Below are 27,341 nucleotides of genomic sequence, written 5' to 3' on the forward strand. Positions count from 1 at the left end.
TGCAGACGACTGATATTCCATTATTGTGTTACTATTTTGTTGTAACTTGTGTATTATAGCATTTCGTTTTTTTCTTAAGCAGAACATTCAGTAACATCTGAGTTCATGTCCTTTAGCAAATTGAGATGAAAACAATTGATGATTCCCAAAATCCCAATGCAGATGTGTTCCATTTCTTTTATGATTTACTTGCCAGTAATTTTGACCTTAGTAGGAATGTAGAAAAGCCCACACAGCTAAAACTAAGAGCTTGCTTTAGAATGATTGCAAGTTTGACTAGAATTGTACAAAACTTAAGTAGAAAATTGCTAAGGATTAAAGTGTTCCAAGGGAAGACGTCTCAGTTGTTATATATATATATATATATATATATATATATATATATATATATAGGGTTGGTCCATTTGTGGGTGTATAAAAGAGGCAGGTCAACTGTTTGACAAATTGCCTCAACGCAATTTCGCTGCATGGAATGCGATTATTATAGGATATGCACAACATGGGCTAACAAAGGAGGCCCTTGAGCTCTGTTCAGAAATTGAAATCACAGGAATGAAACCAAAGACATAAATAGGCAAGGAGTTTTTGACAATTAAACCTTTCTGGTTTTACAAAAACATTTCTGAATGGGGATATTATCTGGGAAAGTTTTCCATTGGGAATTCTCAGTTTACATAAGATTTACACCTCAAAACTTTTCAAGTTTTTTTTTTTTTTTTTGTAAAAATTATTTGCCATAATCACCTTCTTCAAATTGCTTCAGAAACACTATCCGAAAGAGATGTAGCAATGTCTGGAAGGTACATAGGCTCGTGCTTCTTTTCTTCCCGACACCAATATTCAATGCGCAGGCTTACACTTCTGAGAACAACAAAAGCTTTTTCTGGAAATTGACCCATGGCTGACTCACCAGAGAGCATCAAAGCATCAGCACGCTGCCTTACTGCTTCTGTCACATCAGCAACCTCAGCTCTTGTTGGTAAAGGATACTCTATCATTGACTCAAGTAGCTGAGAGGCAACAATAACTGGCTTGTTGAGTTGCCTGCATAGCTGGACTACGTGCTGCTGGACAGCTGGAACTTGCTCAAGTGGAATTTGTGCACCAAGATCCCCTCTTGCCACCATGGCACCATCAGATGATTTAATGATATCTTCTAGATTATTGAGAGAATCAATGCTTTCAATTTTAGCAATGACACCAATATCACTATCACGAGATCGAGCAGCAATATAGCTTTTCAAATGTTTGATTACTTTTGCTGATTTCATAAAAGATATTGCAATGAAATCAACACCCTCTGCGATTCCAAAATCTATATCAAGCCAATCCTTGGAAGAAATTGTGGGAAGCATAACATTCCTCTCACGCACCAATCTTCCCTGCCTCCAAAATGTAAGGTTAGCACGTGGCAATAGCAAACCAGGATCTGTACATTGGCACTTCACATCTGGACCTTGTTTCTTAATCACCTCAAACCTTACCATACCACCATCTACAACTAGTTCATCGCCAACTTTGACATCTTCTGCAAAGCCATCGTAATTGACTTGGATTGTGTGAGGTGGAAGAGACCCATTGAAATCACAAACACTGAAAGTCCAAACTTCACCGTCCTCGACTTTAACTGATGCAGCGCCTTCAAGATCCCCCATATGAATCTCAGCCCCCTCTGTATCCATCATAACAGCCACTGCATAACCCTTCTCTTCGTTCAATTTCCTCACATTCCTGATAACATTGTGATGCCAATCCCTGGTACCGAGCACATATTAATCCTCGCCACATTCATCCCTTCCATGGCCAGAGCTTCAAGCTGTTCGAAACTACAGGAAACGGGCCCAATCGTGCACACCAGCTTCGTCCTTTTCGTACTTCGAAACCCGTTTTCCTTCAAGTCAGCCTCCGTTACGCTGTCCACCTCTATAACCGATGGCGCCATTGCGGCACTTTTCTTGACCATAACGCCATTAGAAAAACCGTTATTGTTATTTGCGATCTCTGGCTCTGAAATCACTGGAGATTTACCGGTTTCCAGTACTGCGGAGATCTTATTAATCCGTAGCTTTTGCCTGGGCTTTGGTGGCCGCCATTGAAGGCTTTTAATGGAGGAAAGCACCGGGATTCTAACCTGGAGCGGGGAGTTGTGAATCAAAAGTGGATTTTGCATCAACTGCGCCATTAGCTTGAAGGTATCAATTCGAGGTCTGTTAGTGCCCTATATGCTTAAAAATTAAGCTCAGAAACGCCTGGAAGAGCGAATTTGAACGATTTAGCACTTCCTCAACATTCCTTGAAGCAGAATGATACATATGTGAACCCAGCCTACCCACAAAATATATAAATCAAATCCAGATTTTAAGCTGAGACAGTGAACCTGTCTGCCCTCTTCCAGAGCCGCAATTCCGGTGCCTGCCTTGACCACGCTGGCAAATGTGAATTCATTCAATCTCATTCGTGCTCTCTGCATCCGCCCAAATAATTTTAAGGCTTCCTCTGCGGGTCCATTATGAGCATACCCAGTGACTATGGTGGTCCATGTGATTGCTTCCCTTGATATAAAAAATATATATATATATAGTATAGATCCGATCTTTAGAAAAAGGCTAAGATCTTACCAAATGCCAGCTTACAAGGCAAGCATAAAAAAAAGTAGCTGTGCCTTTAGATCGATCAAAGATCGAGCCTTGCAACAATGAAGTTTAAAAGTAGTTAATCACCAACTTATGACATGTAAAGACAATGTCAATATGCAACAAAATGAAGACAGATCACCAAATCTTCTTAGCTCCAATATGCTGGTCTCTTATGCAACGTTACAGTTTTTGGTAAGCACGAAATCTGTTGCATAATTTCTGGAGAGCTGCAATTGAATGTTGCATTGCATTCAGTTTCATGTCCCTTGACATAACCTGGTAGTCATTTCCGTGCATCTTAATCAGTCGACCAACATAGACACGCTGCATAGTTGTGAGCCTTTGTAAAGCTGCAGTTTTTCTATCCCTCTGTCTTTTGCCAAATGCAAATTTCAGATCATCCTCTTCTAAGTCACTGCCACTGTCGATAACTTGAAACTCGGGATCCTTAATTTCACCATTGTCTTCATTGGGCAGATTCGGCTCCAGCGGCTTCTGCAAGCTTTCAACCTCGACAATGTTCTCACAACGGCTTACTGCCTCAATCCAATTTGGATTAGAGGCCACCTTGAACGAACGATAGATTTGAATAACGGTGCTAATCTCGTCCCACTTTCCACTTGTCAGTTCTCCGAGCTTTGGAGAGGCAGGCTTGAAAACATGTGGCTTAACCCTTGAAAGACACCTATGCTTTCATCAAATCTAGTAGTGATATTAGATATTCAAGATAAAGGGTTTCTTGAACTGATGTTGAACTGGAAGTGCAACAATGAGTGGCCTGCGAAATTTCTAATCATCAGATCTTATTTTGTATAACCCACGTTGATTGACACGTATAACCATTTGCGTCATATTTTTATTTGTTCTTTAAGAAAGAAACAGTTTCCAGATTCATTTTTTGTTCTCAAAAACATAGAATAATGTCCTTTTTCAATAATGCTCTGGGCGAATTCAAGAATATGAGCAAAATTTGATTTGAGAAATCCAATATTACCGTTCTGATTTTGTTTCGTGATGGCTATTTAGAAATTTACCTGTTTATGAATTAACACTGTCCACGATTTTCATTCTCCTTGTTACATCTTGTCCCTTTAATGTCAATTTAGAACTTTGGTTCAACCCAACAGTTCAGAAAGCAAGAGATGAGGATGAAATATAATTATCCATTTAAATTAAGTAAATAAAAATAATCTCACCTGCCAAATAAAAAAAAAAAAATTATAAAATTATTTTCAAGATAAATCATTGTATTATGGTGTGAATTCATGAGATTGATGTCATTGCATTTATGGTTTTACTTCTGTGCAACTATAAATGATTATTCATTGACGTTGTTTATATTGTTATGATTCATGCATGTTATATTAGTAACTGCATGTAGAACTCAGAGGTTCTATTCATAAGTTATTTCCTACGTTGCAATAAAGTGTAAATGAAGAATCCTCCGGATTTGATGTCCTATACTTTAAAGGAATGGATAATCGGTGCATTGCCTTGAAGACTAGACGTTACATAGAGAATATTTGACTATAAACATAAGGTTCTACATATTCAAATAAAATATCTTTTGAATGTTTCGAGGCGAAGACATTATTCATTTAGATGAATTTCTGAGCCATTCCAAATAATGGTTTATAGATTGATTCCAAAAGGTTACATGTCAAGCGTTATGCGGTTTTCTTAGGAGGCTAAATGCAAAGCGTGAGCAAGTGTTGAGAGGAAATAGATTGAATAAAAGATACAATATAAGGAAGAAATAAAATAACCTTTGGTTGGTTGAGACCAAATCTCGTTTGCAAATGGCTAGATAATGTTGCAGGCACATTACAAGGTTTTGAACAATGCGTAAAAAAAAAAAAAAAAAAAAAAAAACTTGCATATGGCAACATGTCGAAAGAAACGAAGAAGACCCGATGAGGAGGGGTGGAGATATCAATATATCTCTAGATATTTTGCATTTGCGTTCATGTAAGTGTATTCATGTACTCATGCAACCATATATTGAACTTTAGGTCTAGATAATGTTAAAAATAGAAAAAGAGATTTTAGTGTGTCCATATAATTACTTTTGAAGTGCTTCAGAATTTGTCTTTCAATATGTAGTGCAGAATCCCTAATGTGGTCAACGAGACTTTTATTTAGCCCAAATTGTATTTAAAGGAAGCTTCCATGAAGGTTGTTAAATGTTTATTTAAAGTTTATATGAAGGTTGTTGAAAATGATGGCTTGGAAGTTTATTTGCAAAAGTTATAGAAATTTAAGAAATATATTTGTTAGTTTAAATGCTTATTTAATGAAAGTTTACATGAACATTGTTGAACGAGAGTTGGAAGTTTATGAGCAAAAGTTATGTTTATGAAATATTTTTGTTAGTATGTACTGAGTAGTATGTTTAATTTTATTGAATGATGATAAATAAAGTGATACATGGTTATGTTTTTTTTTTAAATGTAATGTAATAGGAATATTGTTAAGTAATATGGTTAATTTTATTGAATGATGGTTTGGAGTTTTATATGTAAAAGTAATTTTATGAAATATTTTAGTATGTAAATTAATATAAATATTGTTGATTAATATGTTTAATTTTTAAAAGTCAATAAAATGTTAAACTAAAATAATAAAACATGTTTGTTTCATTTCAATAAAATGTTAAACTAAAATAATAAAACATGTTTGTTTTCATTTAGATTCATTTTCTGTTCTCAAAAACATAGAATAATGTCCTTTTTAAATAATGCTCTGGGCGAATTCAAGAATATGAGCAAATTTGATTTGAGAAATCCAATATTACCGTTCTGATTTTGTTTCGTGATGGCTATTTAGAAATTTAACTATTAATGAATTAACACTGTCCACGATTTTCATTTTCCTTGTTACATCTTGTCCCTTTAATGTCAATTTAGAACTTTGGTTCAACCCAACAGTTCAGAAAGCGAGAGATGAGGATGAAATATAATTATCCATTTAAATTAAGTAAATAAAAATAATCTCACCCACCAAAAAAAAAATAAAAAAAATTATAAAATTATTTTCAAGATAAATCATTGTATTACAGTGTGAATTCATGAAATTGATGTCATTGTATTTATGGTTTTACTTCTGTGCAACTATAAATGATTATTCATCGACGTTGTTTATATTGTTATGATTCATGCATGTTATATTAGTAACTGCATGTAGAACTCAGAGGTTCTATTCATAAGTTATTTCCTACGCTGCAATAAAGTGTAAATGAAGAACCCTCCGGATTTGATGTCCTATACTTTTAAAGGAATGGATAATCGGTGCATTGCATTGAAGACTAGACGTTACATAGAGAATATTTGATTATAAACATAAGGTTCTACATATTCAAATAAAATATCTTTTGAATGTTTCGAGGCCAAGACATTATTCATCTAGATGAATTTCTGAGCCATTCCAAATAATGGTTTATAGATTGATTCCAAAAGGTTACATGCCAAGCATTATGCAGTTTTCTTAGGAGGCTAAATGCAAAGCGTGAGCAAGTGCTGAGAGGAAATAGATTGAATAAAAGATACAATATAAGGAAGAAATAAAATAACCTTAGATTGAATAAAAGATACAATATAAGGAAGAAATAAAATAACCTTTGGTTGGTTGAGACCAAATCTCGTTTGCAAATGGCTAGATAATGTTGCAGGCACATTACAAGGTTTTGAACAATGCGTAACAAAAAAAAAAAAAAAACCTGCATATGGCAACATGGCGAAAGAAATGAAGAAGACCCGATGAGGAGAGGTGGAGATATTAATATATCTCTAGATATTTTGCATTTACGTTCATGTAAGTGTATTCATGTACTCATGCAACCATATATTGAACTTTAGGTCTAGATAATGTTAAAAATAGAAAAAGAGATTTTAGCGTGTCCATATAATTACTTTTGAAGTGCTTCAGAATTTGTCTTTCAATATGTAGTGCATAATCCCTAATGTGGTCAACGAGACTTTTATTTAGCCCAAATTGTATTTAAAGGAAGCTTCCATGAAGGTTGTTAAATGCTTATTTAAAGTTTATATGAAGGTTGTTGAAAATGATGGCTTGGAAGTTTATTTGCAAAAGTTATAGGAATTTAAGAAATATATTTGTTAGTTTAAACTTTAAATGCTTATTTAATGAAAGTTTACATGAACATTGTTGAACGAGAGTTGGAAGTTTATGAGCAAAAGTTATGTTTATGAAATATTTTTGTTAGTATGTACTGAGTAGTCTGTTTAATTTTATTGAATGATGATAAATAAAGTGATACATGGTTATGTTTTTTTTATATGTAATGTAATAGGAATATTGTTAAGTAATATGGTTAATTTTATTGAATGATGGTTTGGAGTTTTATATGTAAAAGTAATTTTATGAAATATTTTAGTATGTAAATTAATATAAATATTGTTGATTAATATGTTTAATTTTTAAAAGTCAATAAAATGTTAAACTAAAATAATAAACCATGTTTGTTTCATTTCAATAAAATGTTAAACTAAAATAATAAAACATGTTTGTTTCATTTAGATTTAAAATGAAACTAAAATTCTAAGAGGAACCATGCTAGAAACATTTAAATAGACAAAAGTAAAAGGAAAATGATATATATTAGACCAACTTTAAAAGAAAAATAAAATAAATAGAGCATTCATTAGCAAGAGAAAATTCTTGGTAAGAGGTCACATTTGAGTATTTCTTGTCTAAGAAACACTAATATTGACTTGGTGGAAGACTAGTAAGTTACAAGTGAAAATGTAATTCCTTACTATAAATATCTTTGGTTTACACAAAGGCGTTGCATTGATAGCCAAATATGAGGGGTGGGGGATTTTTCGTTTTAAAAGAGAATCACTAGTATGGATAATGAAGGAAGAATCATTTCAAACTAATTGTTAGTGATTCATAATTGATCAACTATGGCTAGCATGATTCACCAACATGAATCCTAAAACTATTTTTTAGATATAACCTGTTTTTTTTATGTGCTTATTACTATTATGTGATTACCAATCATTGTAAATTCAAATTCAAACAAGCTTGGTGCTGCAAATGACCAAAGTCAATAACATGCGAAGGATCTGAAATATAATGACGTAAAACAGAAACATGAAACGCATCATGCATACATGCTAAAGATGGAGGTAAGGCAAGCCTATATGCCACCGACCCTTTCCTTTCTAAGATTTCAAAAGTTCCCTCAAACTGTCCCATTAATACTCGATCCTCTAGTCGGTCCCAACTGAGAGGTGTTCTGCAGAATCTTCCATATAAGAACCCAAATGGTGCCCTCTTGATGGAATTCTGATAACTACTTTGGAAGACACCAAAGAGATGCGTCACTGTTTTCCTTACCTATTCCAAGGACTTCGAGACGAAGTCTATTATTAAGAGGGGGTGTATGTAGTGCCCCGCTCTAGTTGACTAACAGTGATATGACACTAACATTCATTTAGCCCTAAGGCCCACTCATTATTCTTTGAGGACCTCAGGTTGAGGATCCAGGCACATGACTCTATTATTAGTGGTTGAGACGTTTATGTATATTCTCCATTGATGTTATGATAAAGATAACATTAATGGTTATGTATGTTATCTATTGGTATTATGATGATTGTAGCATTAATGGTTATGCATGTTCTCTATTGATATTATGGTGATTGTAGCATAAATAGTTATGTTTGGTCTCTATTGAACTTATGATAATGATGGCAATAAAGGATATGTATGCTCTCTATTGATATCATGAGGATGATAAATTTGATGGATAGGTATATTTCTATTGATGTTACGATGTTGATAACTTGATGGATATGTAGGTTTCCATTGATGTTTTGATGATGATAGCCATGATGGATGTATCCCCTATATTAGCTACTTACATTAGTTCTGGTTCACAATGAACAATGATGTGAATGACCAGGTGATGGTAATAATGCTATTATGACAATGACTAACACTGAAAAAAACTGGTTACTGATTATTATTGAGTATGGCAGGAAACCACCAGAGGCACTCGCACATGACGAGTTGATGACACCTGGTTTGATGAAAATTTATATTATTTTATCTTTGAATTTCTAATCGTTTTTGAAACCTGCTATATATGTTTATCTATATTCTGATGATATCGTAATGGTTGCAGGCACATATGAGTTGCTTGGCCGAATGACTCACATATGGGTGATGGGGTTGTACAAGTGGATGGAACTACATGGGAGGGGTGGGACAGTGTCCTGATCTCACCCACTAGCACTCCCGCCGTGACTTGGGCTGGAAGGGTTGAAACACCTTCGCCTTGAAGATCACGATGCCATGAGGGAAGGTTCCCAAGTTGGGTCGCTCATGAGGATTTTACCGGGGGGCGCGCATCAAGGCGGATTCCTTGATCCCCGACACCATCAGTCTCACTATAGCAGACAACATAAGAGATGATAGCGATCTATGATGTTGCACCTATACTTTCCCCTCGTAGTCACTGAATGCTTGAAGGGCAAGTGGCGTGGCACCCTTGGAACTTCAAGGGAATTTCTTGAAGGGCACGACCAACCTGGCACCCTTGGCATCACAAATAAAATGTTAGGCGTGGCACCCTTGGAACTTCAAGGGACTTTCTTGAAGGGCACGACCAACTTTTCACCCTTGACATCACAAATAAATTTTTAGGCATGGCACCCTTGGAGCTTCAAGGGAAGTTCTTGAAGGGCACGACCCAAACTTGGCACCTTGGAATCATTAAAAATAAATTAATTAATAAATATAATCAAGAAATGAAAACCAAGAAAATTTACATCAAGGGTAAATGATGTTAGAAACCGAGGTAATTAAATCAAAAATAGAACTTGGGTTAAGAGGATCATAGGTAGAAATAAAATAGATTACATTAAAAACTCTACCCTTCCCATGTTGGAAAATATTAGGTAGATTATGTAGCTTAATTAGGGAAAAAGGGTAAAGAGGAACATATTATAAGGATAAATATTAATCCTAAACTAATTAAACCTAATTAAGAGAAGAGGAAGGTGAATTAAAATAAGAATAATAAATTAAATTTAGAGAAATGTAGAGAACCTCATGTGGCAACAACCAACATAAGAATATCCATCTAAGATATAACTTGAGTTAAATTAGGGAGTAGACAAGGGATCAAATCTTGACTCATTAATTGACTTTTAGTAATGAACACAAATTAAGGAATAAAAAGGGGGATAAAGAGGCAACTAGGAGAAGAAATAGGAATCTTGTTGAGGTGAGGAAAATATTAGTTTTAAATTAAAATTTAAGTAAATAATTTTGGGAGACCCTTGATGAGAGAGTGACACTTGGGTGGGTGAATAATCAAGCTATTGGATTATAAAAAAATAACTAATTATGCATGAAATGCCAATTGTCACCTATGAGGACTCCTATAAAAGAAGGGGCAAGCCATGAGAGAAGGGACTTTTTTTGGGAACCCTATTGTTGGATGGATGAGATGATGTCAAGGCAGTGATTACGATCCTATAGTGAGTTTGGTGAGGTAGAGGATTTTAGAGAGGGGACTCTTGAGCCAAGGAGTGCTCTCCTCTACTAGCTATTGCAATTCTCCATTGTACAACCCCATTGCAGCTCGGGGATCCGCGGGGAAGAAGAGTACCCAAGGAGTCGGTTGGGAGGTTAACTGGTGGGTCATCGCATTCAGATCAAGTACATCGCCATTCATTCACGGAGGTGACCGACAACAAGGGAATACTAGCAACAACAAAGCAAATGGAGTCTCGTCTTCTGGTGAACGGTACATATGTGTTGCAATACTATTTTGGTCTTAGTTAAATGTATGTAAATGTTATGATATGTTTCTTGAAATGAAATCCTAATGTGTTTCTCTTCTAGTTTCATTTTGTTGTGATTTTAAAGAAAAAAAATGTATATAGTCTGGATGTGGTCCTTACAAAGAATTTCATGTACATAGGAACAAATTTGGGGGAAACTATTTGGTTTAATAGCCTCAAGGTTGGGAGGCAAAGAAACCAGAAGCAAGGTCTGGTTTTGGACTGAAGTAGGAAAAAAATATGGGAAACAACAGTTCAAATAAGTAAAAGAATTCTCATATTCTAAGCTAGAAATTTATCCTGTGTTGATATAATCTATGCAAGCTAATCAATACTATAAATATGTATATCTTGTGTTTGATATCAGCGATGTAAGTTAATCACTATCATAAATATTTATCCTGTGCAAAACTAATCTTCATTGTAAATTAGGAAACTGTTTAGATGAATTATGGAATTTTCATAAGAAATTACTAAACAACTATTCCATGCAAGAAAAGGAATTTTTAGTGTTCAGTTAAAGATTATAGTTCGTTCACAGTAATTCATTATAGAATAACAAAAAATATTGAAAAAGGAGAAAAACTCTCTCATAGCTATCCAATAAAAAAACAAGTAAAGAACCATCTAGGGTAAGAAACCCTCATTGCCATAGATTATCACTGAATACATCAACCAGATAATAAGGAAATCAAGTTGTCTGTCAGAAGTCATTGTAAGTGATAGATTAAACTCTTTTTTTTTTACAGCTTAATACATTTAAGAAGCAAGCCCAAATGAGAAAGGGGAAAACCTTGAGCAAGTATTGTCGAAGCCTGAGATATTCGAGGATAGTCTGGCACCTTTTCCCTTAACATAGAGTATAAATGCAAGGAAATAACGTAATTTTATAAGAGTAAGGGAGAAGAAATGTGGTAAAATTCCCAGACAAACCTAGCTAATTAAACGAGATAAACAGTAGCGAGAGTACAGTTCTAGAAATATCTTAAACATTCAAAGTACTGAAAGGAAAAACATGACAGTAAACTCTAAGAGAATCGTCCTCTAATTTCAAGCCTTAACTAATGCATAGTGACAGATCATATCCTCTTAAATAGAAATTCGAAGTGCTTAATTTGTATAGAAAATGGAATTATTTATAAACCCTTTATTTATGAACTATTAAATTGGACTGAGGTATTGTGGTAGAAATCGTCACCATTAGAAATTATATAGAGATAAGACAAATGAGGTAATTAAGACAAAATTCATAATATTCATGAAAACTTAAAGATTGTCATAAGTTGAGTTACATCCGACCGAGCCAGGGTATTGGATACACCAACCTCAACCTACAGGCCGTTATAAATAACAATCCATAGCCAAAACTATTAAGAAACTAGGAGGGCAAATACCCCTTTTCAGTTACAAAATATCTCGGCTTCCCAAGTAGTCGAGAGGGTTTGAAAGAAAAAATGAGCAGACCAAGTAAAGTAGTTCATACAACAACATCCTTAGAGAGTTAGAACCCCAAATCAGTTAAACTGAATAGAGAGAACCATAACAATGTGAGATACTCAGTGATATATAAACCGGTTTTTGTGGAGAACCAAATGTTGAGCAAGGGTTCCATTCCACCTTCATCATGGCACTGCAAACCCTTCCATTCCAACAGGGAAAAAGATAGGGATTTAGATGGGCTTACGTAATTAATAAGACTGAGGGAACTATAATGAAGGAAATGAAAAAAAATATGAGGAAAACAATATACCTGGGATAAGCTCGACAGAGAAATCTCTCCGCTGGTGATGGTGGCGCCATGAAACTCAAGCCCTGTAAGAATAACCATTTGTTAGACATTGTATAATGACACTGTAACAAAGCAGAGCTACGAACCAATATTCAAATGTGACACATTATGAGCTTAAGGGAATAAATCTCTGCAACAAATGCTGGAGCCACCACTGGCAAGGAAAGAATGAGAGGGAGAATGCACTTGACCCGGGGCATAGAAACCTGAGATGCACATCCTCCATTTGGTCCTCGAAATGTCCAGAGACTGTCGATCTGGAGGGAATTCCAAAGCCGCAGTCAGAGTAGTATTGCAATAAAGGCTCCAGCAAGGAAGCTTCAACACCTAGGCTGAGTAATCCGCAACAAGTTAATGCGAAGTGGAGTATGGAAGGATTGGTAAGTAATTACAGTGCAAAGGTCCAGACAATCACCGAGGGCGAAATATGTAAAGGGCATAAGGCACATTAATAGATTGATAGATGGAGGGACAATTGTTGTTACATAAACTGAAATCAACTTGTGTGATGACAGGTGGACTGGTTCAACAACGAACCATCCAGTTTATAGCTTAGTATTGAGTCATTTGTAACACATTATTAAACAGTCATTTGCATATATATATATATATATATATATATATATATATATATCATATATATATATATATATATATATATATAAGGTCAATGTTTAATGAGATTACTGCTTAACGATTGTTTGTATTGATTACATTTCATTTCATAACTGTCAAGATAGATTTTTGTGGGTGACGTGGTGATGTTGTAGTATTAAGTAATTTTTTTATATTATGGTATTATTAGCTAGTAGATGTGTGACATATGGTATCAGAGCCAGGTTTCCAAAATTGAGACCTCTAGAATATAGAAATAACAAACTCTATTATATGCATGTAGGAAGAAGCGGCGAACAACATGAGGAAAACTGGGAATTTTCCACACAGTTCTGTAATGGGAACATGACCAACATCATTTTAGGAAGGCAATCCTGTGGTGTGGGTGTAGCTAGGCGATGAACCAAAAAATACCAATCCATATATTATGGTGACTATACAAGAATTTAAAGGTGAAGTGGCCCGGCTCCAGGCAAACAATGAAATATTAATGTAGGAGAAGGGAAAGATCCTGAAAATTATATCAGATAGACAGAATCATTGGCCACTAGTCCCTAGCCCTAAGCACGACAATATGATGGGGGAACAAGAGTTTCAAACTGAGAATGTGGAAACAGATGGTGGTGAAGACAATCAAGAAGAAGAATTAGATAATGTGTCCAACCACAAGACTCAGAAAATGAAGAAAATTTAAGTCTAAGGGGAGTTTCGGAAAATCAAGCCTCCTCTCTTCAATGGTGAACATGAAGAGGCGGTAGAAGCATGGCTCATTAATATGAATACGTATTTCCAACTATACGAGTATGATCATAATCTGAAGGCCTGTATGGCCATTTTCCAACTACAAGGGAAAGCCACACTGTGGTGGGAGGAAGTAAAAACAATTTGCAGAGTCAATGAACAAAGCATAACCTGGGAAAAATTTTAGAGATATTTTAAAGAAAAATATCTAATAGAAAGATTTTATGATGAAAAAGCAAAAGAATTTCATGATCTTTGACTGGGTCAAATGACCATGGATGAGTTCATAACAAATTTTACATCATTATTGCGATATGTCCCTTATATTCGTGAAGAAAAAGCTAAGGTGCAACAGTTTATCAACAGTCTTCCACTGTTCATGAAGGAACGACTGGAGTTTGACAACCCAAAAACCATGGATGAAGTTATTCGTAAAGCACAGATTTGCTACCAGAAAAATAAACCAAAGGGAGATATGAGAAAGAGGTGGGCTGACAAAAAGGGAAGTAAATTTATTCACAGCCACAAGGGGAATAAGGGCACGGGCAACAAAGGATTATATAAAGGTTAAACTAACAGAAATATGAAGCCCAGATTTAAAGTACCAGGAGAAACCAGGACAAATGAGCAAGCTCACAGAAATGAAGCAGAATTAATTAACATACCACCTGTAGAGTGTTGGGGATGTGGAGGCCCGCATCATTTCAAAAACTGCTCTCACTGCAAGGGAGTAGATCAGATCTCACTGAAAGAGGCATCTACTGTGGGAGAAGTGGTGAGGAGCTTTCCTAAAATTAATGTGGCCCTTGAAGATCATCTGGAAAAATTTCTACCAACCATGGTTGAATTTGAAGGCATTGTTTTTTACCAAATCTGTTCTATTTTAATTGATCTCAGGGGCCAATTTAAGTTACATTAGTCCCAATATAGTGGAACAATGTAAATTACAAGCTGTTAAATTTAAAAATTCTTGGTTAGTACAACTAGCCACAGGAGAAAAAATGAGAGTTTTGTCTAAGGTAAGTAACTATCCTTTAAAATTAGCTACTCAACCTATCATAGATGATTTGAATGTGTTATCCCTGGGGTCATACAACATCCTTATAGGAATGGACTGGTTGGAAAAACACTGGTCCCTCATCAACTGTAAAACCATAACTATTAGATGAGGAATGGGAGAGTCAAGAAATTCAAGGTGTTCAAAAACCTCTGTAATTAAGACCTATAACAACTTCCCAATTAGCAAAGTGCATCAGAAAAGGCTACCAAGTTTGTGCAAGACAGTAGGGTATATTGACTCTAAAGATAAAACTGTTTCACTAGAGAATATACCTGTGATACAAAATTTTCCAGATGTATTTGCTGAGGAAATTCTGGGCCTACCCCCAAAGAGAGACATAGATTTTACCATTGAGTTAATTTCGGGAGCTGCCCCAGTTTCCTGAGAACCTTACCGAATGAGCATACCAGAACTAAAATAATTAAAAATGGAGCTTCAAGAGTTGCTTGATAAAAAGTATATCTGTCCCAGTGTATCCCTTGGGGAGCTCAGTATTATTTGTTAAAAAGAAGGACGGAACCCTGCAAATATGCATGGATTATTGTCAGCTAAATAAGCTGACCATTAAGAAAAAATACTCCCTCCCTTGTATAGATGAGTTATTTGATCAGGTAAAAGGAGCAACTGTATTCTATAAGATTGACCTCTGATCAGGCTATCACTAGATCTTGATAAAGGAGGAGGATATAACAAAAACAACATTCAAAACTCCTTATGGACATTATGAGTTCGTAGTGCTGCCTTTTGAGCTGACTAATGCCCCATCACCCTTCATGTGTCTCATGAACATTATATTTCTTCAATACTTAGACAAATTTGTGTTAATCTTTATTGATGACATATTGATCTACTCTCGGAACATAGAAGAACATAAGGAGCATCTCCGTATTGTTTTGCAAGTCCTAAGAGAACACCAACTGTATGCCAAGTAAAGTAAATGTGATTTATTTAAAGAGAAAATCCAGTACTTGGGACATGTCATCACCAAGGATGAAATTGCAGTAGATCCATAAAAAATAAGAACTATCATGGAATGGCTGGTACCGAAAGTTGTAGCTGACATAAGATCGTTCATGGGTCTAGCGGGATACTATTGGAGTTTTGTGAAAGGTTTTTCTAGAGTGGCTGATGAATCTCATCATTGAGCAAGTATATGGACCTTAATTGGCCTTAATTCACCTCCCAGCTTGGTCAAACCAACTATTCTTACAACTTATTGCATACTTTTGATTATATTTTGTTTATGAAATGAGTTAGAGTTGGATATTTGGCTTTGTGGTCTAATGTGCATATAATTCACGAATAAAGGATAAAAGCAAGGAGAAATGCAAGTATAAAGGGTAAAAGCAAAGAACTATAGCAAAGACCTTGGTCAAGATTTGAATAGGACAAGGTAGAGGAATTCTAGGAGGTTAATCCTCCTCATCTACTACCCTTCCATTCGAATATTCCTCCATCAGCTCGGAGTGCAAACAACCACATCATGAGGACTAAAGAAGACAACCAAGCAAGTGAAAGGGACAACAAGAAGTTTTCTTTCGTTAGAGGCCAAGCCTCCCTAATGGGAAGGAAGTTGTTAGAGATTTCAAAATGTATAAATAGAGAGGTTTAGGACCTCACTAGGATTCAGACTTCATTTGTAAAACTCTGTTTTATTTTCTAAACTGCAAAGACTTGTGAATTTGCTCTGTAATCCATGGTTTCTATAATAAAGATGAGTTCTGTTTAAGCTAGCTCTAAGTTAAACTTCGAGGGTTGAAGCTCTTGGGTTAGGGCCTGACCCAAGTAGCCACAACTCCTCTTTACTGTTCTGTTATTCTAGAATATAATTCTTTTCTGTTTATTTGTTAATTAGTTTCATGGTTTGCTGATGCATTTTCTCAAGAAGTTTTGGTTCCGATTCATTTGGTTAAGCAATTTTCTGGCTCTGTTCATTTATTTGAATAACTTCATGTTTCTGTTCATCTATTTCAGTAGTTGCATTTGCTGTAGTTTACTGTCATTTTTTTTTTAATTCATAGGTTAGATTAGAGGAAAATATTACTATCAGGTTGTGCATAGGTGTCTCGGCCTCATCTCCTCCCTCTGGGACCATGACTTGAGGCAGAGACCCGCCAGTAACCCCAAAAACACAGTTTCTGGTTCTTGCATAGGCTGTGGAGTTCATTGATTGAATGCAGTTAGTTGTATACCCTCACTGGTTTTCTCTGTTATTTTCCTTTGAAACCGCCTCTAGCACGTTCTCCCTCCATCGCTTCCTTGTCATCCGATCACCAACAAACCTTCACAATCACCATTTGATTCACTATTTTCTTCAACTGCTACCTCACATGGAGTCCACCATTCACTTTATGAACTTTAAGTCCCCATCGTCGATCTGCCTTGCCCGATCTGACGACTGTCACTTCACTCAATCTCTAACCAGCTTGGCCGATCTCCACCGTTGATAAGCCCCGCTTGATCCAACGGCTATCGCGCAATCTCGTGTGGATTAATGCATGAAAGTTATCCACCCGAGAGCATGCGAGAAAAGTGGTTTTCTCTTGCTATGTGTCGTGCAGTAAGTCGAATCATGTGAAAATTATGAAAATTGCTTACTGCCTGAAGGGCGTGCAAGAAACTAATTTCCGCCTTAGAAACTTGCTCCCTCATTTCTGCACATTTCTTTTCCCTGCGATGTGATCTCCGTCATCCATCTCTGACCTTCACCTGCACGATAAGATCTTAGCCGTCCATTGCTCCTGTTAGCCTCGCCTTTCCATCTCTTGACCTCAGCAGCGGGATTAAATCTCAGCCACTCATCTCCTTTGTTCCCTTATCCATCCATCCACTCACCTAAATCCCTCGCAACACGATCTTCGCCGTTCATCCACCTTGCTCCCTTGTTTGTCCATCCCTTCACTTAAAACCTTCGTGATAAGATCTTAACCGTCTATTTCGTTAGCAACCCTATTCACCCATATTCCTACGTAACCTTCCACGATCAAATCTCCATCGTTCATTACCTTTCACCTACTGATCCAACGGTTCTTATGCGCTATTGTTCCCTCGCACCCTCCTTTCACTAATTTCGACCTCCGATCGCTTTTTCCGCCTGAAACCCGACTTAGCCTAAGTTTCTTTGTTACTCCTTAGTCTAGTTTTTATGTTTTTACTTATGCAAACATAGATAATTAGCCTTAGGTTGATGTTAAATTACAAATTCTGCTTAGCACAGTTGTTTGGTTGATTAAGTTAGGTTATGGTGCAAGTTTAGCCTTTCATGCTATTTTCTTCATTACTGCAATAGAAGTAGCTCTCTCTTAGAATAAGGTTTGCTCTCCTTCCATAAAAAAATTAAAGTTTCTTCTGACTCTATAAACAGTGACAATAGGCAGGACCTTCACTTCTACTTGTGCATATAGCACTGTCACCTCCAAGTTTGTACGAAACTTGGGTTGATAAGTAAAGCTGGTAGCCCTGGGAGTTGCAACATTATTGTTGCAATACCTAGGCTCATCGTGGCATATCCTATTACCTCTCTGCAAAAGAAATGAAAAGCCTTCAAATGTACCCCCGACTGTCAAAGGAGATTTGATAAGCTAAAACATCTACTTACCACCACACCCATTTTGAACATTGTTGATCCCGACAAAGAGTACATGGTTTGTATGAATGCTAGCAAGGAAGGTGTAGGTGACGTGTTAATGTAATAAGGCATGGTTGCTTCCTACGAGTCAAGAAATATTAATAAGTACGAGAAAAAGTATTCAACATACGACTTGGAGCTGACAACAGTGATTCATGCTTAAAGATGTGGCAACATTACCTGTTGGGTAAGAAATTTTTGTTGGTGACTGATCACCATAGTCTGATTAACTACTTCAAACAACCCACTTTAGATGTTAGACAAGCTCGTTGGGAATAGTTCCTAAGTGAATTTGATTTTAAAATCAAACATTTGAAGGGGAAAGAAAACTGGGTTGCTGATGCCTTAAGCCGAAAGGTAAATTGTTTATATGAATTTTTTTCAGTGAACCACGAACAACTTTTTTTGAGCAGATTCATGAAACAACTGAACAAGATTTATGGCAACAAGAAAAAGTTTTGAACAACCATGAACAACAATTAGGATATGCGGTAAATGTAGAAGATTTACTGATTTATAGAAAAAGGATATATGTGCTTAACCAGAAACATCTTAAAAATTTAATTTTAGATGAATATCATAAGATCCCTTATGTAGGCCACCCTGGTTACCAGAAAATGATTTCTGCCCTGAGAAAGGAATTCTTCTGGCCTGGAATGAAGAAGGAGGTAGTAAAATATTTAGCCAAATTTCTAGAATGCTAGCAAATAAAAGCTGAGCACCAACACCCAGCAGGATTAATCCACCCTCTGCCTATCCCGGAATAGAAATGGGAAACCATATCCATTGATTTCATTACCGGACTGCCTAAGTCAAAAAGACAAAATGACTCCATCATGGTGGTAGTGGACAAGTTGAGAAAATCTTCTCAATTCATACATGTCCAGTCAACTTATAAGCGATACAAATCGCTAACATGTTTATGCAAAACATTTTTAGATTGCATGGAATACTCAAAATGATCATTTCCGACCGTGATGTGAAATTCACATCAGCCTTTTGGAAGGCCCTTTTTGAAGGTTTGGGCACACAACTACACTTCAACACTGCTTATCATCCACAAACGGATGGACAAATGGAGCGAGTAAATCAAGTAGTTGAGGACATGTTGAGAACTTATGTAATGCAACAACCATCCAAATGGGAGGACTACCTGCACTTGGTACAATTTCCCTATAAAAATGGGTACCATACATCTTTACAAATGAGTCTCTTTGAAGTGTTATACGAATGCAAGTGTAGAACATCCTTGATTTGGAGTGGTCCAAAAGACAAGTTGATGTTAGGACGGGATATGGTAGAATAAATGGAGGAGATGGTGAAAAAGGTACAAGCTAATTTGAAAGCCACTCAAGACTGGAAAAAGAATTTTGCTGATCGGAAAATAAACTTCCGGGCATTCCACGTAGAGGATCATGTATACATTCGAGTACGAGCCAAGAAGAGCACCTTGCAATGGACCAGATGTGCTAAGATAGCACCTCGATTTTGTGGGTCTTTCCAGATTTTAGTTCGAATCGGACTGGTGGCTTACCAACTAGCTTTACCTAGCCACATCTATGTGCACAATGTCTTTCATGTTTCTCTACTTAAGAAATACATTTATGATCCTAAACCCGTAATTAGTTGGCAAGATATTCAGGTAAAAATATTTAAGAAATTTCTCTTTTAATAGAGATTTATTAAGCAAACCGATTGATGACTTAATTGTTTTGTTGCTATGTAGGTTGAACTGGAAGGTGACTCCTTAGTCAAACCTCTGGTTATACTAGATCGAAGAGAAGTAACACTGCGGAAATGAGTTATCACCTACGTTAAAGTGCAATGACAACACTATGGGCCGGAAGAGGCCACCTAGGAAGATGAGCAGGTTATGAAGGAGACCTTTCAAGGTTTGTTTTTAGAGGGAAAACATCGGGACAATGTTACATCTTAGGGGGGAAGATGTGATATCCCCAGACTTTGTAAATATTTTAATTACTGCAAATCAAACAAACTATTTATTTTCTCAGTTACAGGAAAACTATTTATGGAATATAATTATTTTTTAAAATAAAGCAGCAGTTATCAGTAAATATTATTTTTACTTAATAATATGTTGTGGGAGACAGTTACTTGCTCCTAACTTATTTCTTGAGAATTTATTCAAGAATATCAAGAGGATAAGGGTATCTGAGATCAAGAGAGAAAGAAAGGAGGAGAAATTTGTGCTGATAGGTCGGACAGTGTTTAAGTGGCTATGTCTGGTTTGGACCAGATAGCAGTGAGACTGTGAGTTTTCATAGAGAAGAAATTCTTGTACACAAGAGCAACTTAGGGGGAGACTATTTGGTTTAATAGTCTCAAGGTTGGGAGGCAAAGAAAACAGAAGCAAGGTCTTGTTTTCGACTGAAGTAGGAAAAATCTGGGAAACAATGATCCAGACAAGTAAAAGAATTCTCATATTTTAAGCTAGAAATTTATCTTGTGTTGATATAATCCATGCAAGCTAATCAATATTATAAATATATATATCATGTGTTTGATATCAGCGATGTAAGCTAATCACTATCATAAATATTTATCCTGTGCAAAACTAATCTTCATCGTAAATTAGGAAACGAATTATGGCATTTTCATAAAAAAAATTACTAAACAACTATTGCATGAACAACTATTCCAGGCAAGAAATGGAATTTTAAGTGCTCAGTTAAAGATTATAATTCGTTCACAATAATTCATTCTAGAAGAACATAAAATATTGAAAAAGGAGAAAAACTCCCTCATAGTTATCTAATAAAAAAGCAAGTAAAAAACTATTAGGGTAACAAACCCTCATTGACAGAGATTGTCACTGAATACATCAACGAGATAATAAGGAAATCAAGTTGTCTGTTAGAAGTCATTGTAAGCGATAGATTAAACTCGTTTTTTTTACAGCTTAATACATTTAAGAAGCAAGCCCAAATGAGAAAGGGGCAAACCTTGATCAGGTATTTCCAAAGCCTGAGATATTTGAGGATCTCCGGCACCTTTTCCCTTAACACAGAGTACGAATGCAAGGAAACAACATAATTTTATAAGCGTAAGGGAGAAGAAATGTGGTAAGCGAGAAAACAGTTCTAGAAATATCTTAAACAATCGAAGTACTGAAAGGAAAAACATGATAGTAAACTTTAAGAGAATCATCCTCTAATTTCAAGCCTTGACTAATGCATATTGACAAATAATAAAAACGACATGAGAGAATTTTTTTGGCCAACTCTTTTCGAACCAACAAGTGTGGTTGGTTCATCAAGGGACAGAATTTGACAAAGGCTTAAATAGAGAACACTGCAGAGACATAATTTCAAGTAACAACAATGTAAAGACATAATTTCAATATAGATAAACGTCATTATGCAACTGATTTATTTTTTCCAAATCAAATTTAATATTTTTTATAAAATTTAATTAACAAAAACACCCTGTACTATACACAACAGAAAACAACACTGAATTAGTTCCACAGGACAAAGGACGAACGCCTGCTTTACAAACAGAATTATAGAAAAGGGGCCAGGGGCCAGATTTTATTTCAGAAGCAATTTGCACCCGCAGACGTTGTAAGTGTGCGTTTCTTACGAATAGAATAAATCCAGGTCCATGGTTCAAATCTCAACAGAATAGGAGGATGATGCCCTGTTATAAGATTACTATTATGGGAATAGAGTCAGCCAGGTTCATGGTTCAAATCCTAAAGTATAAGTCATGCAAAAATCTTCTTCATCATAAATAAATATTATTGGGCTAAATAATAAAGAAATGATCAATATTAATAATTAAATAAAATAATAAAATTTAAATATTTTTTTTATAATCAAAATAAATTTATTTTTATTTTTTGGTATAAATATATATATATATATATATATATATATATAATAGTAAATTATTGAGAATGTTTTAGTTATAGGAATATTTTTTGAAATATTTTATTATTTTAATTTTGGATTTATTATAAGTTAAAAAGAATTAAATTTTAAAAAAAATTTAAGAAAAAATTTGCATTTTTAGAAATTTGATCTTAATGTTTGATAAATAATTTAAACTAAGTTTTATATTTTTTAATACTAAAAAACTTTTAATTTAACTAAAATTCAACATTAAATTAAATTAAATTAAATTAAATTATATATATATATATATATATATATATAAAACCAAGAAAATTTTTAGATATATCAATAAGTTGCGAAAGTGCTACCTAATACAGAAACACATTGATTTAAGCTATAAAAACCAAATAATATGCATTGATATGTTATGATTAAAAATATCATGTTCAAGTTTCTCATTCTTATTTATGTTTTATTTTTTTCCAAATTCAAAAATGGCTAATTCACTCTATGAAAATTCTAATGGCATAAATTTTATATTCAAATTATGATGATGGATAAAAATTTATTTACTACTTAGAAATTAAGTATATATATATATATATATATATATATATATATAATATAATATAATTTATTTATTTTATTTTATTGTTGATTTTATCTTAGTAATGTTTTGAATATTAATATTTATCTCTTATAAAATTAAATAAATATTTTCTAATATATTAAAATTTTTATTTTTGTCTTTTTGTTAGTTAAAATTATTATATATATATATATATATTTTTATAGTATATTAAAATTTTATTTTTTTTTGGGTTAAAACAAGTTTTATTGCAAAATTGAAATGAATAAAAAAAGCAAAATAATATTATAAAAGCAAGTAAATATATAGAAAAAAAAAACACGTACAAGTAATTAGAAGGCCAAAATATATTTTCTCTACTTTAAATTCCTAACGAAGATTTTTTAACATCATATAAATTAATGTATATCATATAAATATAATAATAAATTTTTCTTTCTTAAACTGGAATGAGTATAGATTTATGGTTCATAGCAAAACCTGGAAATTACAGTAATTTATCTAAGCTTCAAAAAGTTAGTAATGTTTTCTTTCTTCTTCAATTCTGTTACTGGTGGTGTATCTATTCTTCCTGCAAAAGTTTCTCATTCATGGACTTTTACATTTATATATATATATTATATCTCTTGTCCAATTGCACAATATTATATAACTAGTATATATATATGAGATGGTATAAATATATTATGCCAAGATGTCAATACTTAATTTATAATACATAATTATTTATGTAAATTTGTTCTTCTAAATATTTGAATATTTTTTACTTTTATAATTAAAAATTCAACCATTCTCTATATATTTTATAAATTTCTCTATAATTTTTATAAATAAACTATATTATTTTACATATTTCTTAAAAAACTCTTTATTTATATACTTATTTATATTAAATTCAATTATCAATTATATATCTTTTAACTTCTTTACCATGAACTAAACTTCCATACAATACAATTTTTTTAATATCACTTTATTTAACGTAACAACATCTCTCCCATTTTAAATTATAAAATGTTTCTAAACATAAAAATAACTAAACATAAAAATAAATATTAACATATTATTTATAATAAAAATTAATTTTTTAAAAACTATAATTTGTTAATTAGATAACGCATTTTTTACTCTATATATTATTAAAAATTAACATTACATTTTTATTTGATTATTTATATTAAATAAATTATTAAATAAAGACACAAAGCCTGGTTAAACTATTGGGAGATCAATGAAAATGATGCATTGCAAAACATAAATAACATTAAAGATATTGTTACTTCTAAGTTCAAAGAAAAAATGATGTGGTGTGAGAAAGATTTAGGTGCTAAAAGAAAATTAAGTTATTATAAGAATGTCATCAACACCACCCTAGAAGATCAAAAGTATCTCTCTATTTTAACTAGCTCAAAGAAGAAAATTAATATAGCAAAGATTAGAATGAATTCTCATGAGATCCATAGTGAAACACTTTGTTGGGCAGTTCCTAAAACGCCATGGACGGAAAGGATCTGCCATATATGTGAGAATAGGAACATCGAGGATGAAAACCACTTCCTCTTAGAGTGCCCCCGTATAACCACATTAGATCTCAGTTTCACAATCTTTGTTATAATACTGACCTTCCTAACCTTTTACAATGTCAAAATTATAATGAGCTCGGGAGGCTTCTCTCCAAGCTTTTTGAGTATAGGAATAAAATCTTAAATCAAAATAGATAATTTGTTTCTTTAGGTCCCATAGACCATTATTTGGTCTCAGTGGACTTTAACCACCATCATCATCATTAGAAAAAATTATTAAAAAGTAACATTACATCATTTTATTTATAATTTATATTAAAATGATTTTATTGGAAAAAAAAAAACAAGTTAATAGAGTGATTGATAAATAAACATACTAAGGAGGCCGAGTGAAAGTCGAGGTGCAGACAGTGCAACATTTCTTGCCCACTGCACACTCCATACAGTCCTGAAAAGCATCAGTGGAGTAAAACGCCGACTCACTTTTGCCTTCTGTTGCGACTACGGTGTCGTCGACTCCTGGTAAATCTATTAAAATCCATTAATGTATATAAAAAAAATGAGTTATTTTTGTATAAATTGTGAATTTTCGGAATATTTTAAAATTTGATAAATATATTAATAAATTAAGAAATTGAAGTCGTTTTTGTCTTTCCAACTATAATTTTTTTTTTGTAGAATCAGATTAAATTTCAATAAAAGAAGTAAAACAAAATTATTTGAAAGTATAGAAAAATTTAAGGGTTATTTCAATTTTTTTTTAAACATCATCAAACTAATTTTTAAGTATAAAATTATTTTATATTAGCAAAAATTGTATAGAAACTACATAAAAATTAGATATCAGATTGAAACTAGTGAAATAAATCACATAGCGTCAATCATCATTTTCTGGGCTTCACCTGGTAATCATCATTCCAGGGCTTGCACCGGACTTCCCAGTAGGTCAAACTAGTGTAATCATCACTTCTAAGGCTTGCAGGAGGTCAAACTAGTGTAATCATCACTTCCAGGGCTTGCACCCGACTTCCCGGGAGGTCAAACTAGTGTAATCATCACTTCTCCCCTGGAGGTCAAATTAGTGTAATAATCACTTCCAAGGCTTGCACCAGACTTTCAGGGAGGTCAAACTAGTGTAATAAATTAATAATCACTTCAAGGGCTTGCACCGGACTTTCCAGGAGGTCAAGCTAGTGTAATCATCACTCCCTAGGCGAACTTCCGGGAGGTCAAACTAATGTAATCATCACTTCTAGGGAGGTCAAACTAGTGTAATAAATTAATAATCACTTCAAGGGCTTGCACCGGACTTTCCAAGAGGTCAAACTAGTGTAATCATCACTCCCTAGGCGAACTTCCCGGGAGGTCAAACTAATGTAATCATCACTTCTAGGGCTTGGACCCAACTTCCTCAAAGGTCAAACTAGTGAAATCATCGACCCGACTTCCCGGGAGGTCAAACTAGTGTAATCATCACTTCCAGGGCTTGTACTCGACTTTCTGAGAGGTCAAACTAGTGTAATCATCACTTCAAACTAGTGTAATCATCACTTTCGGGGCGGACTTCCCGGGAGGTCAAACTAGTGTAATCATCACTTCGAGGGCTTGCACCGGACTTCCCGGGAGGTCAAACTAGTGTGATCATCACTTTTAGGGCTTGCACCCCACTCCCCGAGAGGTCAAACTAGTGAAATAAATCACATAAACTAGTGAAATAAATCACATAGCGTGAATCATCACTTTTGGGGCTTGCACCTGACTTCCCAGGGGTCACCCATCCCAGATCCCCTCTGGCTCAAGCGCGTTTAACTGTGGAGTTTTCCCCCACAATCAAGCCCACTTAGCTTGCTACCCCATTTGCAAAACCTTAGCAAGTATTGTGCCTCATGAACCATTCAAGTAGAGTTCCCTTAACTCTTTTTGAATTAAGTATTGGGGGTTTTCACAGTGCATTATATTAGATATCATTTTTTGGGATTCAACTGGGTTAAGTAAGTCATTCATCTATGACCATTTCTATCTATGAGAGGTAGTCCTAACTGACTAAAGTCATTCATCTATGACCATTTCTATCTATGAGAGGTAGTCGTAACTGACTAATTTCTCATTATTTCTGAATAGTCCACTTAGCACTCATTGCATCAGGGGATACTGACAGGGGTGAAGAAGTAAAGCTATTCAGTTTAGAAATTTTTTATATAGTTTCTATACAAATTTTGCTAAAGTAAAATAATTTTATATTATAAAAGTTTGGGCTAATGATTTTTAGAAAATTTTGAAATTAACTCTTTAAAACAAACTATGCACGCTGTAAAATGCATTTTACAGCGTGCATAGTTTGTTTTAAAGAGTTAATTTCAAAATTTTCTAAAAATCATTAGCCCAAACTTTTATAATATAAAGATATTAGTAACATTTATACAAAAACTATATAAAAACGTTTGGAAATTTAAACATTTTCACTAGCTAACATTTTACAATTTACATATTAAAAACCAGTGATATTCTCCAAAATTTCTAAATTTTAAAATAAATTCCTATCCTTGTAATTTTGTGTGTGCCGACATACCTGAAGACTGAGAGGAAAAACAGTTGGGACAGCATTTCTTGATGAAAACACAACGAGCGCAGATCTCAAAATCATCCTGAGGCTTTACCTGAGAAGACATTGAGTAGCTTCCACCTGCTGCAGCATCAATATGATCACCATTAAAAGAAAAATAAATAGAAATTATCTATAAAATAATCTGTTTTACAAGCATTTAAAAAACTACCTGCTGGCATTGGAGCATAATCCGTAGTCAGATCTGGCGCTGTTGCTTGAGAAAGCAGCGCCATGAACGTAAAACACAGTACAGATATGGCCATAGTTATTGAAGAATTATGAACCATCTTCAATACTTTTAATCACAACACCACCCGGTTTGTTTGTGTTTTCTTTGGTTTTTTTGACCAATGTGTTTAAAGCGGTGCAGGTTGTCCAGAGCTGTGCGCGTTTTTATAGTGGTTTGCATTGGCGATAATTGTTTAGGATTGGGCGTTACCAGGAAGATTTATCGGGATTTTCCACAAGTGTGGTAACAGAT

At 34.4% G+C, this 27,341-nt stretch overlaps 3 protein-coding genes across 3 annotated transcripts; all 3 read right to left on the minus strand.

The window, feature by feature from the left end:
• Positions 1–749: 749 nt before the first annotated feature.
• Positions 750–1,769, minus strand: LOC149235726 (pyruvate kinase isozyme A, chloroplastic-like). The gene has a single exon (XM_089461447.1). The coding sequence runs from the start codon at positions 1,683–1,685 to the stop codon at positions 750–752; it is 936 nt and encodes a 311-aa protein (XP_089317573.1). The 5' UTR covers positions 1,686–1,769.
• On the minus strand, positions 1,696–2,455 carry LOC149235727 (uncharacterized). Its single transcript, XM_089368638.1, has 2 exons — positions 2,378–2,455; positions 1,696–2,218 (listed from the first exon to the last, which is right to left on the minus strand). Exons 1-2 carry the CDS (start codon positions 2,453–2,455, stop codon positions 1,724–1,726), a joined length of 573 nt encoding a protein of 190 aa, XP_089224764.1. The 3' UTR covers positions 1,696–1,723.
• Positions 2,456–2,816: 361 nt separating this feature from the next.
• LOC149235728 (uncharacterized) lies at positions 2,817–27,123 on the minus strand. The gene is made up of 5 exons (XM_089368639.1): positions 27,030–27,123; positions 26,825–26,938; positions 24,665–24,783; positions 12,204–12,265; positions 2,817–3,321 (listed from the first exon to the last, which is right to left on the minus strand). The coding sequence occupies exons 1-5, from the start codon at positions 27,121–27,123 to the stop codon at positions 2,817–2,819; spliced, it is 894 nt and encodes a 297-aa protein (XP_089224765.1).
• Positions 27,124–27,341: the final 218 nt, after the last annotated feature.

This window comes from Pinus tabuliformis, chromosome 8, assembly GCF_031772625.1.
Source record: "Pinus tabuliformis cultivar Carrire ecotype Pingquan chromosome 8, CPIR1, whole genome shotgun sequence".
Classification (NCBI taxonomy): Eukaryota; Viridiplantae; Streptophyta; class Pinopsida; order Pinales; family Pinaceae; genus Pinus; species Pinus tabuliformis.